General features: G+C 41.5%; 2 protein-coding genes across 2 annotated transcripts; both read right to left on the bottom strand.

Annotated features, from left to right (window-relative positions):
- Positions 1–1281: 1281 nt before the first annotated feature.
- LOC124644628 lies at positions 1282–7103 on the bottom strand. Its single transcript, XM_047184120.1, has 6 exons — positions 7084–7103; positions 6450–6553; positions 5770–5925; positions 3676–3864; positions 2166–2854; positions 1282–1384 (listed from the first exon to the last, which is right to left on the bottom strand). Exons 1-6 carry the CDS (start codon positions 7101–7103, stop codon positions 1331–1333), a joined length of 1212 nt encoding a protein of 403 aa, XP_047040076.1. The 3' UTR covers positions 1282–1330.
- A 1268-nt stretch (positions 7104–8371) lies between these two features.
- On the bottom strand, positions 8372–14480 carry LOC124644384 (extensin-like). The gene is made up of 6 exons (XM_047183697.1): positions 14444–14480; positions 13323–14248; positions 12037–13232; positions 10095–10363; positions 9241–9405; positions 8372–8523 (listed from the first exon to the last, which is right to left on the bottom strand). Exons 1-6 carry the CDS (start codon positions 14478–14480, stop codon positions 8372–8374), a joined length of 2745 nt encoding a protein of 914 aa, XP_047039653.1.
- Between the last annotated feature and the right edge of the window lie 1334 nt (positions 14481–15814).

The following is a 15814-nucleotide window of genomic DNA, read 5'->3' on the forward strand; positions in this document are numbered from 1 at the left end:
AAACAACCTTAGGCGAACCACACAGAGTCCAAATTACAAAAACAGAAGACAATACCATCCTAGAACTGAGTACGAATACCCATTACTTAGAAACATGAAACCCATAACAGTACCAACAACTATACAGAGAAGATACCACATTGTGACGTCTAACTACCACTTCAGACAGATGAACTACCAACTGCCAACGACTAGGCACTATGTAAACTTGATGACGCGACCCACTAAATCTATGAGCGATGACAAGAAACGATACGCAAAGAAAGCTAAGATACATAGCAAAGTGAGTTATAAAAGAAGAATGAATAACGATAGTGATAGAATTGTAGAAGTGGTAGGAAGTACGGCGAAGCTGAAAGATAAAGCGCTGTTCTATCATAAAATGAAAGAGCGCTTCAAAGCGCTGAGGGAAGCTAAGAGAGGGAAGATGAAAGCTGAAATGCTTAAGAAGGTCATCGAAGGATCTAGTTACAGTGATGAGGAAGAAGATCTGAAGAAGAAGCTCGTTCAAGCGCTTGTGATAGAGAACAGGACAACTGGAGTAGGTAGAAACAAAAGACAGGGATAGAGGTTGACTGAAGAAACGATGGATGGATTGCGTGAAAGACGATATGGCTGAAAGGAATGTTACTTGTGAGATGACGGCAGATAGAAGAGTATGGAAGAAGACATGATACGCCGACCACAAATAAGAAATTGGGATAAGGGCAGGGAAATGATGATGATGAAGGAAAACAGGAAGGTTTATATATATATATATATATATATGTATAGATATGTAACTAAAGAGACGTATTATTAAGTTTAAATTAACTGGTTAGTGCAATAGTTCAAATCAATACCTACTGTAATTAACAAAAGTAAAACAAATTTTAACAAACGAATGATTTTTATTTACAAAATAACATTACCATAATATAATTATAGATAACCTAAATTACTTGCTGCACATGGATAAAATGTAGCCTACCTACATTGTATCGTGATCATCAAAACCCATTAGGTAGATTTGCATGAAAGAGTGATAATTCGAATCCAGGTCAGGCAAGTACCAACGCAACTTTTCTTAGTGTGTATGTCCTTTCTAAGTATATCTTGGATATGAACAAATAATGATTAAAAATGTGAAGGAAAACATCTCGAGGAAACCTGGACTATAAAGTCTGAAATCAAAAACTCGCATTGAGCAAGCGTGGTGATTAACGCTCAATCCTTCTCCGTGTGAGAGGAGGCCGCAGCCAAGCAGTGAGACGATAAAAATGCTGATATGATGATGATGGTATGTGGACTTAACACAATTTTAATTATATTGCGAAAATAACTTCGAGTATCAGTATAGGGGTAATGATTTGCGAAGCCGCTGTAATCTTCGATTTTGCTCAACCTGAAACAAAATAAAATAATCAATCTATTTCCTCTCTCTTATCATCATTATGCGCCTAGTCTTTTCCTGTTTTGAACTAGCTTGCAGTCTAAACTCTGCACCTGAGCGACTGCCTATCTCATAATTGTCGATCTAGTTACCCGGGCAACAGGATATCCCTTTACTAAGACTCGTTTGAAAGCTTCCGTCAACATACATAGTTTGTAGAAGGCTAGGTAGATGATGATAATGATTTTGTCATTAATAGATTTTATCTCGCTTCGATAGCAGTGGTTACCAACGCGTCTGCCATGCTTAGGGCCCCGCGTTTGATTGTTGATTAAGGAACGCTCACAAAGCATACCGAAGTCTGTTTTGCTGTCGTTTACACCGCCGTGCCTGGGACCTGTCGCCGGCGTCCCCGAATGCTACTCAGTAGCAATCGTTGTTACAATTCCACGTCAGAGGCCGTCAGGCGGATTTGAGAAATCTCTTACACTAGGGCTTATTACGTGATTAATGGTGTCCACGGCCGATTTTGGCCACGGCGGCTGTTCTCATTTAAGGACATCAGCCAGCTGCGCAGGACATATTGTAGTGCACGAGCATTTGAGCAGACACAGGTGCACTCCCTATTCCTTCACTCACATAACCCGATGGGACGGCAATCCGACACGACCGGAGAGAGATCAGGCGCAGGACCGACATTTACGTGCTCGCCGATGCACGGGTGAATCAATCACCAACTACCAGACTATGGGCTACGATTCCAGATTACGTGGTTAAACTATAACGAACTTACCTTCTCATCTTGAATGCCATGTATCCTGTCTGAAGGCAATTTGTTACTGTCTTCATTGACATCAGTTTTTTTAGCTTTTATTTTTGTCCTTTGCCTTTTCAAATAATTTTTATAGACGCTGGATGGAGCTCCCGTCCCACCGGTCCATTGGATAACCAATAGAGTTGGTCTATTTTCATGCATTGACTTCCTAAGGCTGAGATGATCATCATGTTTCAATAATTCTTCTACTGATTTCGATCTTTCTATACTTTTAGCAATATTATTTGATAGATATATTGAAGTAACTAGCTCTGAAGTCTGCTTTTTGGGTCTTATGTTTTGGAATTTAGCTTTTTTAAAAACAAATTGGGGCTGTTGTGTTGCTTTTTGAAATCGTCTGTAATTTTCAGTTTTTATATTGTACGTTGGTGTAGTTCGGATATGACTTTTTTTATGTTTTGTTTTGCGTTCAAAATTAGTTTTTGTAGTAGTGTTGTGTCTTCTCTTAACATTTACTTTTGGTTTCTTATGGGTGCTTTTTATATTCAAATGATCATGTTTGTCGTTAATTCTTCTTTTTGCGTGTGAAATTCTTTGTTTGTGTGCGTGTCTGTGCTTTCTATGGCGGTTTCTTCGTTCATGTTTTTTTCTTATTCTATGATGCCTTCTGTGTTTCTTTTGGTGCCGAGGTCGCTTGTGTTTTTTCTCTGTGAAAAGAATTTGAATGTATTATTATTGTTTATTACTTAAGAACTAGTTGGATCCTCTCATCGCGAGGAAACTTCTCAAGTACCCAGAAAAAATGTAGCCTATGTTACTCGGGAATAGTTTATCTGCGACTACGGATTGCTACGTGAAATTTCCTTCAAAGAGACCCGGGAATAAAACTCGAGACTTTGTGCAAGGATAGGATACAGCATACATAAAGATCTCTCATTAGCTGGGGACTGGAATAAAGAGAGACTCCATACCTCTTCCCTCACTCTCCATAGCATAGAGGAAGGTCGAAAGTTTTTCAAACCCTCAAAGGGACCCGGTAATCGAACCAAAGAGCTCGTGCACAGCAGTCCCCACCAACGAGGAAGTTAGAAGAGTTAAGAAGGAACATGGTGGTCAAGAAGTCTCTTAGCATCTCCTAGTTACCTCTGCCTCTCGGGACCCCTTTCTCATTAGATCTCCTCATGTTATTGTACTCCGGCGGTACAGGCGGCGGTATGGACGGAGGAACTCGCAGACCTGGCTCCGAAGGGTACTCACTCTCATAGTCCTCAGAGACGACAATCGACACCACCGGAGAGAGATCAGACGCAGGACCGACACTTGCCTAGTGTATTAATCACCAACTTCCAGACTCTGGGCTGCTTTTTGAAAGTTTCTTCAAACCCTAAAAGACACTAAGACTAACCAACCTCAGACCTCGTTCACAGCAGCCAAGTAACGAGGCTATTGGACCAGTAAGATAGGAAGATAAGATACAGCATAGACAAGAAAAGAAGAGATATGAAGGTCTCTTTTTGTCCCTATTTACCTCTTCCCCCCGCGAGCCCCTTCTCATTAGATCTCCTCATATTGCTGTACTCGGGGAAGCGTATCTTCAGCGCATAGTTGATGGAGTCCAGCAACGCTTGCCGACGCTCCGAGTGGTACAGCCGCCGGAATGGACGGAGGAAGCTTTCTATGAGGAAGTCGCAGACTTGGCGACCGGTGCGGTCGGTAGCTGGTGGCAGAATAATAAGCGTGTTGACATGGTGGAAAAAGTGATTTTAATAAGTCCGTCTTTTAGATGAGCGAGAAAAATTGGACTCTAAAACACCTAGATAGGTATTATGACACATTGAAGGTTGGGACTTGGGACTAGGGCATTGTGCCGTCACGTTTACCTAAAAGCTGTACCTGGCTGTACCTAAGAGAGACGTGACACAAAATTCAAACCAGTTGAATTTTTCTTGGTTTGAACTTTCTCTTTCTGTCGCTTAGAACTGCTATTTGCTAGACCGAGACAAATAGCATAATACGATAGCACGCGGCAGAATCCTCAAGGCGATCGCCATCACTTAATCTGTCTCGGTCTAGCAAATGGCAGTTCTAAGCGACAGAAAGAGAAAGGGCGACGGAAAAAGGCGATTCCGAGCTGCCAGATGTGGTCCAACCCTTAAGAGACGATCTAATTACGTTTTTACACGCTTTTTATTAGCTTCACCTGTATGTTTGTAGGTTTGTAACCGACTTCTTTGGGCGCGATTTTGACCCACTTTAAACGGCCAGATTTTGTTCAAACTTTGTAGATTTATTGAGGACCGATGACAATACACTAATTTGATAAAATTATTCCATTTTTAACCGACTTCCCAAAAAGGAGGAGGTTACACATACACATCGATTACTCCGAGGTTTATAGACCGATTTACGTGATTCTTTTTTTGTTCGACTCGGAATAGCTGCCAGTTGGTCCCATAGTCATCAGGTCAGGATCTGATGATGGAAACCTTGAGAAATCGAGGGCAACCTTCGAAAGTTGTAGGCATACATAGGGTAAAAACTTGACACTCAGGTGTACGCCTAAAAGCACTATTCAACTGTGAAGATTTGGAGCTGACCTGATGATGGAGACCAGAGAGGGTCCAGGGAACTGGACAACTGAATATGTAAACTACCTCGTGTTTGGGCTTAAATTATTTGTATTGACAAGACCTTTGTAACAGTGAAGGTTTGGAGCTGACCTGATGATGGAGACCAGAGAAAGTCGAGGGAACTCGACAACTGAATATGTAAACTACCTCGTGTTTGGGCTTAAATTATTTGTATTGACAGGATCTATGCAACAGTGAAGGTTGGGAGCTGACCTGATGATGGAGACCAGAGAAAGTCGAGGGAACTTGACAACTGAATATGTAAAATACCTCGTTTGGACTTATATTCTTTGTATTGATGAGAACTTCCCACTTGTATGGATAGTGACAACTATTCGTATCACTGAAAAGCTTTAAACAAAAAAACTAAAAAGTAGAAAATAAATAATAGTTTTAAAAAAACTAAAAAACACGCTTTTTATAGAAAACCGAACTAAAAAATAGAAAATAAATATAAATTAAGAAAATAGTGTTCAAAATTTCAATGAATATAAATTAAGAATAGTGTGAATACAAAAAAATATATTTAAAAAAAGCGTGGGGTGCTTTTTAAGGTATTATCGAAATGAAAATCACTCTACTCATATCTGTCAAATATTTATAACTATTGACACCATGCACCCCACGCTTTTTTTTAAATATATTTTTTTGTATTCACACTATTCTTAATTTATATTCATTGAAATTTTGAACACTATTTTCTTAATTTATATTTATTTTCTATTTTTTAGTTCGGTTTTCTATAAAAAGCGTGTTTTTTAGTTTTTTTAAAACTATTATTTATTTTCATTCTACATGCCTGTTACTTACTTACTAACATTATAAAACTAAAGAATTGTATGTTTGCTTGAACGGACTGTAGAACTGCGTACTTTCAGTACATTCTGTATCTTTTTTCCTTTTATGTTTAAATTGTCCATGTGTAGATGCGTCTTTACACGTGTCAATGCAACCTATTTACTTTCTTTTCTTATTAGAATCAGTGTACGTACTATTAGGATAAATCTCGAACTCCATAAGGCTTTCGAACAGCATATACCCCTCTTCGTGTTCGTATAACATGTCGGCGTAGTCTATGAGAGAGTTTACGTCCGTCGCCAGTATTGAGTGACGCGTGCGCAGTAGATGATGTAGCATGCTCGCGTAACCTGAGAGGAGAGGGGGGTTTTGAAGTGCAAGTATCCATAGGACATACCAACAATATCTAATTAATTACCAAATTAAAATTAGACCAGCTAGTAAAATTTTAATCCTTCTTTTGATTATTTGTCTGTAGTGCCAAGGTTGTTCTCACTTAAGGAGATCACCCAGCTGCGCAGGACATATTATAGTGCACGAGCATTTGCGCAGTCACAGGTGCACTCCCTATTCCTTCACTCTCATAACCCGATGGGACGGCAATCCGACATGACCGGAAAGAGATCAAGCGCGGGACCGACATTTACCTACGTGTTCTCCGATGCACGGGTGAATCAACTACCAACTTCCAGACTACGGGCTGCATTGTGAAAGATTAAGAAAACTCATCTCCGATCGTGTAGACTTGGCATCCCATCAGGTTTATAGCCATCGCTGATAATCGGCTGGGAGAAATAGAATTCTGGGAGTTCTTAGAGTTATGTTCACATTTGCGTAGCCAAGAATAACGCAGGTGCACACACACAATACTCACCCTGAACTGCATCCGGCTCCGCCTCAGTGAGAAACCTGCCGATGCTCATGGTAGCTTCCACGAGAGGATGGCCGAACCAGGCTATCTCAGCTTTCTGATACATGCTGAAAACATTGTCAGTTTAAACATGTACTTACCGTCATACCACAAAAATGTAACGTCTGTTGAACACTTGTTTAAAAAGCCGGCCAAGTGCGAGTCGGACTTGCGCACGAAGGGTTTCATACCATTATTTATAAAATTACAAAAAAATCACGTTTCTTGTATGGGAGCATTTGTTGTTCGGCAACAAAAATACATCATCCTCCTCCGAGCCTTTTTCCCAATCATATTGGGTTGATCGGGTAACTGGGTTGAGAAGGTCAGATAGGCAGTCGCTCCTTGTAAAACACTGGTATTCAGCTACATCCGATTAGACAGAATGTGCTGTGCCCGACAGGGTCCATGATGATCTTATAATTTATAATTTACCACCTAAGAAGACATTGTGGAATGTAATAAATAAATTGAGTATTGAGACTGGAAGTCGAACCCAACATGGTTAGGAAAAGGCTCAGGAGATGATGGGAGAATTCCCCGGGAAGCAGTTCAAAGCGGGCTCACGTTAGTAAAAGTAAAATAAAAAATTACATACTCATTGGTAATCATCTCCATATGTCCTATAACTTCATAGACATGCTTCCTATCCTTAGTAGCGACGAGTCTGGTCAGTTCAATCAGAAAAGTCACCATATAACCTTCGTCCAATTCTTCCATCATTGCATCGAAACGTTTATAAGGGTTGATCATTCCTGGAGGCGGCGTCATTCCTGGACCGATCTCATCAGGTCCTGGCATTCCTTCAGGACCAGTGTGTCCAAGAGGAGGTCCTATATAAGAGCTTTTATCCCCAGCTAATATATCAGTCGGATGTATCACTTTTGGGACTGCAATTTGATATGACGGGAAGACAAGGAAAAAAAAATTGATTAATTAATTAATTCGTCTGCATTTTGGATTGCCGAAAAATTGGACACGTATTTTTAATTTTAATAAAAATAAATATTTAATACTACCTACCGCCAGCGGCTTCGCCCGCGTGGTGTGTTGATAAAAAGTAGCCTATGTGTTAATCCAGGGTCTTTTTATCAACATACCAAATTTCAATCAAATTAGTCCAGCCGTTTTTGCGTGATTGAATAACAAACATACATCCATACATTCTCACAAACTTTCACATTTATAATATAAGCAGGATTCCTTGTAAAAAACTGATACTCAGCTGCATCCGGTTAGACTAGATGCCGACCCCAACGCCCCCAACATAGTTGGGAATATGTTTATTTCGCCACCGACTTCTAGGCCGATGCACCTATACAAGCTGTTGATTTGCATGCGTGCCATAGTCAAGGACGTAATTATACTAATGATTCTCAACCCAAATCAACAAAAAAATTGGTACGAAAATTTTTGATTTTAATTTTTTTTCGGAAATTCGTCAATGTCACTTACCCGTTTTCAAACTCGGCGCGTATGTTACTGGCCTCAAAACCGTGCTGCTCCCTCACACAAACGCGAACACAAAGCATACGCAACGATTATTCATTAATTTCATTCATAAAATTGGATTACTTCTGAAATACTACGACATTACAATGACAAAAATAACAGTGCATATTAGCTATTTCCCGTCTACTGTATTTCCAATCGATTATTTACGTATTTTATGTCCTCCTCCTGAAGTATGGCACAAATGCAAATCAACACCTTGTATAAGAATAGTTTTTTTGCTTTTCAGTATTTTTTGGGAGTCAAAAATTCTTTCAGTGTTAGATAGCCTATTAATCAAGAAAGGCTATAGGCTACTTTTTATCCTGGTTCATGCAGAGGTTCTCATGGAATTGCAGGTGAAACCCCTGGCAGAAGCTAGTATATTATGAAGTCTACATACGTCCTGCCAACACGTCTCCGGCCGCGGTAGACATGGTGACTTCATAGGGCCTGTAAGCCGGTGCTCCTTCGATCATGGTTGTCATGGTGTGGTCTCCAGCCTCCGGGGTAGTTCCAAGCGCCACCATACCTAGGTTGTTCTCACCTAGAATGGATTTAGAGTCGAGTTAGTAGTTAGGGACATCGGACTGTTTGTAGAACGAAAAAATTGTTGCCTAGTAGAAATATTAAAAACTTTTTTAGAAAAAATTAAACCGACTCCCAAAAACACTAAAAACTCCCAAAATAACTAAAGACTCCCAAAATAATTTTAGGTGCATCGGCCTAGAAGTCGGTGGCAAAATTAACTTAGGGACATCCATTAGGCACCGACTTCTAGGCCGATGCAATTAAAATTAGTTTTTTTGTGGCATTTTACTGTCTTTTGAAGTCGGTTTTATTTTTTTGTAAAAAGTACAGACGTAACGCATTTACTCTCAGAAGCGCACTCACTTTAACCGTCTTCCACGGGACCTAAACATTGACTTATTCTGCACCAAGGCGACCACAGTTAGACGGCTTTTAGCTAAATCATTCTTTGAGCGTATAATAGCGGCTCTCAAACTTAATATTAGATTTTTTAAATGAAAATATAAAACCTAAAGTTAGACAATCGATAGTTTGTATAATTTATCTGTGAAGGCTGGTAATTAGCAATCTGACTATCTAGTTTAAGTTAAAATACGAAAGTTTTGTTAGTCTGTAAGCCTTCTCCAAGAACAATAAATATATATATTTTTTTAAAGAAGAGTTCGAACGCAAAACGCTCGACCGCGTGAACGCTCTCTATCTGATAGATCCCATATAAATTCTTGGTTCTCACTAATAAACTTATCCTGTTGTCCCGTAGCCGTGGAGTAGCCATAATCGTCTGGATGCGTAGGACTAGCAGGCCTGCCTTGACGAACACCTGGCGAGAATGTGGTCGCCATATTGTTGGCTACCGAACTCCTTGCTTGAATGTCTTCGGCTTGAGGATGTTTCGCATCTGGTGGTAGAAATGCAGGTACATATTTTATTTATTTATTTATGATTCTTTATACACACACAATAGAGGAAGACGACAGGAAAGAAAGTTTTTATGACATAGTTACAATTTTGTAAGTTTTCCGTTTGTCCGTGGTTTTACTGGCGTCTCGAGGGAAGTACTTTCCGTAACGTTTTTTTTTTTAACGATGTCAAAAATCATCAAATGACCCCTTCCGCTGTGGGTTAGCAGCGGTGAGGGAGTGTCAGACTCTTACTGACTAAAAACCGTCGTGTTCCGTCATAGGTTTTTTATGTGCCAGGGCCGCGGTATCTCTTTCGAACAACCCGCAGGTTCGAACAGGATTAAAAGTAGTATAAATAAATGTTATTCTGATGTAATTTTATGAACTGTACTTATAAAGTATTCTTGAGTTTCCGATCGAAAGAATTTGCGTGCCAAAAGATTAAAATACATTTATCCTTGTCAGCTTTGATCTGAGCTTGTCAGATCTAATTTTGTAATATCTGTATCTCTCTATGGATCTGTCTGCCCTTTCACGTCAAAACTACTGAACCCGTTTAATTGAAGAGTACACAAATTAATCTAGAGCCTGACAAATAATATAGGCTACTTTTCATACAGATCTAGGAATCCGGGGATCCTCGAAACGCGAGTGGAACCTCGGTAAACCGCTAGAGTACACTTACTTGCATTTTCGTTAAACGTAGGGTCCATACTTTTCGTAAACAATTCACTGACCCACGTCTCAACAGGCTTGTATACTGTAGTCTGGGTTAACCACTTTTGTGGGTCACCAAGCTTGGCAGTACTTAGGAAACCCAGGAGATCCATAGAAGTACTTTTGACTCCCATACCAGAAAGGGGAGTACTTTGGACTCCCTGTCGACCAACACGAGGAGTACTTTGGACCCCCATGTCACCGGTTGGAGACGCACGTTGGGCTCCAACCATATTCCTGGAGAAGAACAGAGTTGGTGACTGGGAATTTAAGAGACTCCCTCTCTGCAAACTTTCAGTCGGCCGATAGTTTGTTGGGCTCATAAATCAGTATGGAGATGAATGGTAGTATGCACTATACAACGATCAGGGGTTAAATTCTGCTAATTTAATAATGTGACAATTGGATAACAATTAAATCTCAATAGCAGTTTTAACCTTAGCGGGCTTAAGATCAATCGTATACCAGTGACATTTCATTGGTTTACCATTGGTCCAACCATATTGCAATCGTAAATCATTTGCAGACAATATGATTCTTAATTGACATCACAGAAAAGGATAATTAAAAACGTTTATTTAAAATAAGAAATAGCTGAATGCCACACACGTCACATCCTAATTGAGTCGTGATTGAATCTTAGTTGGATATCCATCGTATACATGTCGCTTAAGGGTGCGTCTACACGGTGCACGTAGCTGGAGCAAGTTAACACGCGCAAGTGACAAGAGCACGCGGGTGGGTATTTTGCTTTGGTACATGCGCGAGTCGCTGGACCCGCACGTTCTTAAAATGCATGTATCCTGCGCATGTGACTCAACATGCGTAAGCTACTTGCACCGTGTAGATGAATTCTTAAGTAAAATTAGCAGAATCAGGCCCCAGATATACGTCAGAGTAATGAAAAAGTTTTATCAGCCAATCGGCCAACTATCGGCCGACAGAAGTCTGCAGTGTTCTCAGTTAAAGTGAATGCTTCGACTGTTGACGAGAAATTCAACTATAATTTTTAAATTCAAATGTTTTCTTGATGCTTTACCAAAGTTTTAAATATATCGTTTCATTAGATATTTATAATTTTTCGTTGCGATAATAATATAATATTAAGTACATCAAAGTGTTTTTAAGTTTTGATTAGCTCCAAAAGTTATAAAAATTCAATGTATAAATTACTTTTAGGTTTATACCTAGTAGGTATATTTACTGAAAACGATAAGATCCCGAATCATATCAAATGTTTACTTAGCCTACCCGACATTGCAGTCGACCGACAGTTTGGTCCGATGGTTGTCAATAAAAAAAATCGTGTATTCAATCAAAGTTCTCAGTCGATCTGATACCGACTAAAAAGTCTGCAGTCTGCGGGTACTTTAAGGGTGCGTCTACACGGTGCAAGTAGCTGGAGCAAGTTTACATGCGCAAGTGACAAGAGCACGCGGGTGGGTATTTCGCTTTGGTACGGTAGACTGCACATCAGCAGTAACTGTCATGCACCTTAACTCAATAGTAATAATTACGATTTTCCTATAAAACTGTTACTACTGACCTGAAGTTGACTGTATAGTTATCGGTACGAATCTTGAGCTCTGACCTAGGCTGGCGCAGAAGTGATTTTTTAGCAAAGAACCAATCCCGAGTGACGGCTATGACGCGATGCACTGCGGGCCAATCACCGCTTTACCCCGCCCCTGCGCCTCATTTCATACCACAAAAGGGACCCAATAAATTACTTCTGCGCAGGTGTAGGTCAGAGCTCAAGATTCGTGCCTATAACTATGCGCGAGTCGCTGGACCCGCACGTTTTTAAAATGCATGTAACCTGCGCATGTGTCTCAACATGCGCAAGCTACCTGCACCGTGTAGACGCACCCTTTAATAAAAATATCAAACGCTACAGTTAAAGCATTCACCTTAAAGAGAGGAATGTCTTTGAAGGCATTCTTAATGATTTTTTAGCTCCACGAGCTTTAAGAGGTATAACTAAGATATCTGGTGGAAACAGGTGGTCCAGGGTGTAATCCCCTGGCTCAGTAGTTAGATCAGGGTTTAAGGTATGAGGAGTAGCATCCGCAGTAGTTGTTTTTGGTGAATACGTCTGGGGTTCTGGTATTGGTCCGAAGGTGTAAGCTCCTGGCTCAGGAGTAATGCCTGGGTCTAAGGTTGCTGGTGGGATAAATCCCTTCGGTGGACGAGAAGGAAAGGGTGGGAGTGACTGAGGAAGAGTGGGCGGGATGGGATAAGAAGTTATAGGTAGGTCATGATCATCAGGATCTGGTGAATGAGGAGGTGGCTCTGGGTGGGGATGCACGGGTGGCTCTGGGTGAGGATGCATGGGTGGCTCTGGGTGAGGATGCCCGGGTGGCTCTGGGTGAGGATGCACGGGTGGCAATGGGTGAGGATGCACGTGTGGCTCTGGGTGAGGATACACGGGTGGCAATGGGTGAGGATGCACGGGTGGCTCTGGGTGAGGATGCACAGGTGGCAATGGGTGAGGATGCGCGAGTGGCTCTGGGTGAGGATGCGCGGGTGGCTCTGGGTGAGGATGCATGGGTGGCTCTGGGTGAGGAGGCACGGGTGGCTCTGGGTAAGGAGGCACGGGTGGCTCGGGGTGAGGATGCACGGGTGGCTCTGGGTGAGGATACATGGGTGGCTCTGGGTGAGGATGCATGGGTGGCTCTGGGTGAGGAGGCACGGGTGGCTCTGGGTAAGGAGGCACGGGTGGCTCTGGGTGAGGATGCACGGATGACTCTGGGTGAGGATGCACGGGTGGCTCTGGGTGAGGATACAAGGGTGGCTCTGGGTGAGGATGCACGGGTGGCAATGGGTGAGGATGCACGGGTGGCTCTGGGTGAGGATGCACGGGTGGCTCGGGATGAGGATGCCCGGGTGGCTCGGGATGAGGATACCCGGGTGGCTCTGGGTGAGGATGCACGGGTGGCTCTGGGTGAGGATGCACGGATGGCTCTGGGTGAGGATGCACGGGTGGCTCTGGGTGAGGATGCACGGGTGGCTCTGGGTGAGGATGCACGGATGGCTCTGGGTGAGGATGCACGGGTGGCTCTGGGTGAGGATAAAAGGGTGGCTCTGGGTGAGGATGCACGGGTGGCTATGGGTGAGGATGCACGGGTGGCTCTGGGTGAGGATGCACGGGTGGCTCTGGATGTGGAGGAATTGATGGCTCTGGGTAAGAGGGTACTGGTGGGTCTGGGTAAGTAGGTTCTGAAGTCTCTGGGTAAGTAGGTTCTGACGTCTCTGGGTAAGGAGGTTCTGTCGTCTCTGGGTGAGGAGGTTCTGTCGTTTCTGGGTGATGAGGATTTGGCGAATGAGGAGGTTCTGTCGTCTCTGGGTGAGGAGGATCTGGCGAATGAGGAGGTTCTGACGTCTCTGGGTGAGGAGGATCTGGCGAATGATGAGGTTTTGACGTCTCTGGGTGAGGAGGATCTGGTGAATGAGGAGGTTTTGGCGTCTCTGGGTGAGGAGGATGTACAGTCTGCTCTGGGTAAGGATATACAGGCAAGGCTGGGTGAGTAGTCACAGACGGCACTGGATGCATGGGCGTGATTGGATAAGGTTTCGAAGGTGACCCAGAATGAGAAGGTGTCGAAAGAAACGGCCTAGATACATCTGGATACTGTTTAAAATCCATAGTAGGATAAGTTGGTTTTTTAGGAACGAATGTAAAAGTAAAAGTTAAACCCGGAGCCACGTAATACTCCTCGGATTCATAAAATTTTGGAGTTAATCTTGGAGGATATTCGTACTCCAAACGAGGTTCGGGATGTTGATAGTAGTATATTGGCATCTGCTCGAAATGCGAGAACTTTGAAGATGCTGTCTCCTCAGGTATGGGACACTTAGAGGTTATACGTCGTGTCAAAGGAGTACGCTGGTGTATTATGGGAATAGTGGCAGGAACAGCTAAAGTGGTTTTCTTCTGTGGAGTATCGTCCCACCCTTTTTCTGTAAGGTCCAAGTCGGTTTTCGTGGCGTTGGGTACGAAGGGTATACTTCGTAACGCTTTCCTGTCGATTTGGATCTCTTTCTGCACGCTTTGGAGTAGTGATTCTATCTCACTGATGGATTTGTGAAGGTGATCCTTCAGTTGGGTGTCGTTTAATTCGCCTGGAAAGATACGGCAGTGGTTAGTCTTTAAATGATGATGATGATGTCCTCCTAGCCGATTACCGGCTACGGCGGCTGTTCTCATGTAAAGAGATTATCCAACGGCGCAGGACATATTATAGTGCACAGGCATTTGTGCAGACACAAGTGCACTCACTATTCCTTCACTCTCATAACCCGATGGGACGGCAATACGACACGACCGGATAGAGATCAGGCGCAGGATCGACATTTACGCGCTCTCCGATGCACGGGTGTATCAACCACCAACTTCCAGACTCCGGGCTGCTTTGTGAAAGTCTTCTAAAACCCATGAAGCGACTCGGGAATCGAACCCGAGACCTCGTACTCAGCAGCCGCACTTGCGACAACTAGACCAACGAGGCACTTGAGTTTAGTCTTTAAATAAAATGAATGTGGTTACGGTTTGAAGACTGCTTTTAAGTACCTAACTCGATGCAATAAAAATATGTATTACAAAAATCATCAAATGACCCCTCCGGCTGTGGGTTAGCAGCGGTGAAGGAGTGTCAGACTCTTACTGACTAAAAACCGTCGTGTTCCGTCGTAGGCCTTTTATGTATGTACCAGGGCCGCGGTAACTCGCGCGAACAATCCCGCAGCTCCGGCGGCTTCCATTTACAAAGTGGTCTTTTAAAAAAACTATGTTTATATTGTTGCTGTGGTTATGCTTTTTTAAAGCTGGATTGCTAGCGGTGGTTTTTAGATATGTTTTTAACTTTTCAGAGTTTTTGGAGATACGAAATTATTTTCAGTTTTTTTCATATATTCTTTTTCGTATTAATTTTAATTCAGCTATAATAAACCTTAAACCTTAAGTTTATTTTATCAAATAAGCAAAAATAACTTACCTTGACGACTAACACACTCAACATGATTATAACAAGAAAATATACTGATCACAATTAACATTAGCATTTTGTGTTTCGATAAAATCTTCATTTTTTTTCATAAAAATATCTATGGTATCATTGTCTTGTAACAGTTTTTTTTTCAAACAATTCTTAAAATCGAATACTTCTTAATAATCTGATACTTAGATAAATACTGTACATCCCCTTAAAACCACTATTTAATTTAAAAAATAGTTCAGAAAATAATTTTAATGTCAATTTAAGAAAAACTTGTATATCAGACTCGTGGCAAAAGACGTTGTTTTTAAATAAGTATAAAAAGTAACCGTTATTTAAAAAACCGTTACATTTTAAACCATAAAAAAACGTTAATCTTGAACTTTAGTTTAAAAGTAGTTACTATTTGAGTTTTATGAACAATAAAATAGTTGTAACATCTTTATCGGATTAGAAAATATAAAAATATTTGCATATGCAATGTAATACAAGTTTTACGATTTCATAAAAATGTTAGTATTTTTATATTAAAATGAAAGTGTGCGCTTGCTTTCTGCTGTTCACCATATTTGGTAGTTATTTTGACTATAATCATTACATTTATTTTTATTTTAATACCACATAGAGAATAAAAAGCCTCCTTAAACGATTTATTAATACTGACAGGTAGTTTTGGATAGTTGCTTTTCAAGTT

Source organism: Helicoverpa zea, chromosome 30 (assembly GCF_022581195.2).
Source record: "Helicoverpa zea isolate HzStark_Cry1AcR chromosome 30, ilHelZeax1.1, whole genome shotgun sequence".
NCBI classification, from domain to species: Eukaryota; Metazoa; Arthropoda; class Insecta; order Lepidoptera; family Noctuidae; genus Helicoverpa; species Helicoverpa zea.

Coding starts and splice junctions, on each gene's coding strand:
- LOC124644628 (XM_047184120.1), bottom strand. CDS start 7,103: ATGGAGATGATTACCAATGA. Junction 5,926..6,449: donor GGAGCCGGATGCAGTTCAGG/GTGAGTATTGTG, acceptor CTCTCCTCTCAG/GTTACGCGAGCATGCTACAT. Junction 1,385..2,165: donor ATGGCATTCAAGATGAGAAG/GTAAGTTCGTTA, acceptor ATTTTGTTTCAG/GTTGAGCAAAATCGAAGATT.
- LOC124644384 (XM_047183697.1), bottom strand. CDS start 14,480: ATGTCGATCCTGCGCCTGATCTCTATCCGGTCGTGTC. Junction 10,364..12,036: donor AAGACATTCCTCTCTTTAAG/GTGAATGCTTTA, acceptor GTTCTTCTCCAG/GAATATGGTTGGAGCCCAAC. Junction 9,406..10,094: donor TACGTTTAACGAAAATGCAA/GTAAGTGTACTC, acceptor TTCTACCACCAG/ATGCGAAACATCCTCAAGCC.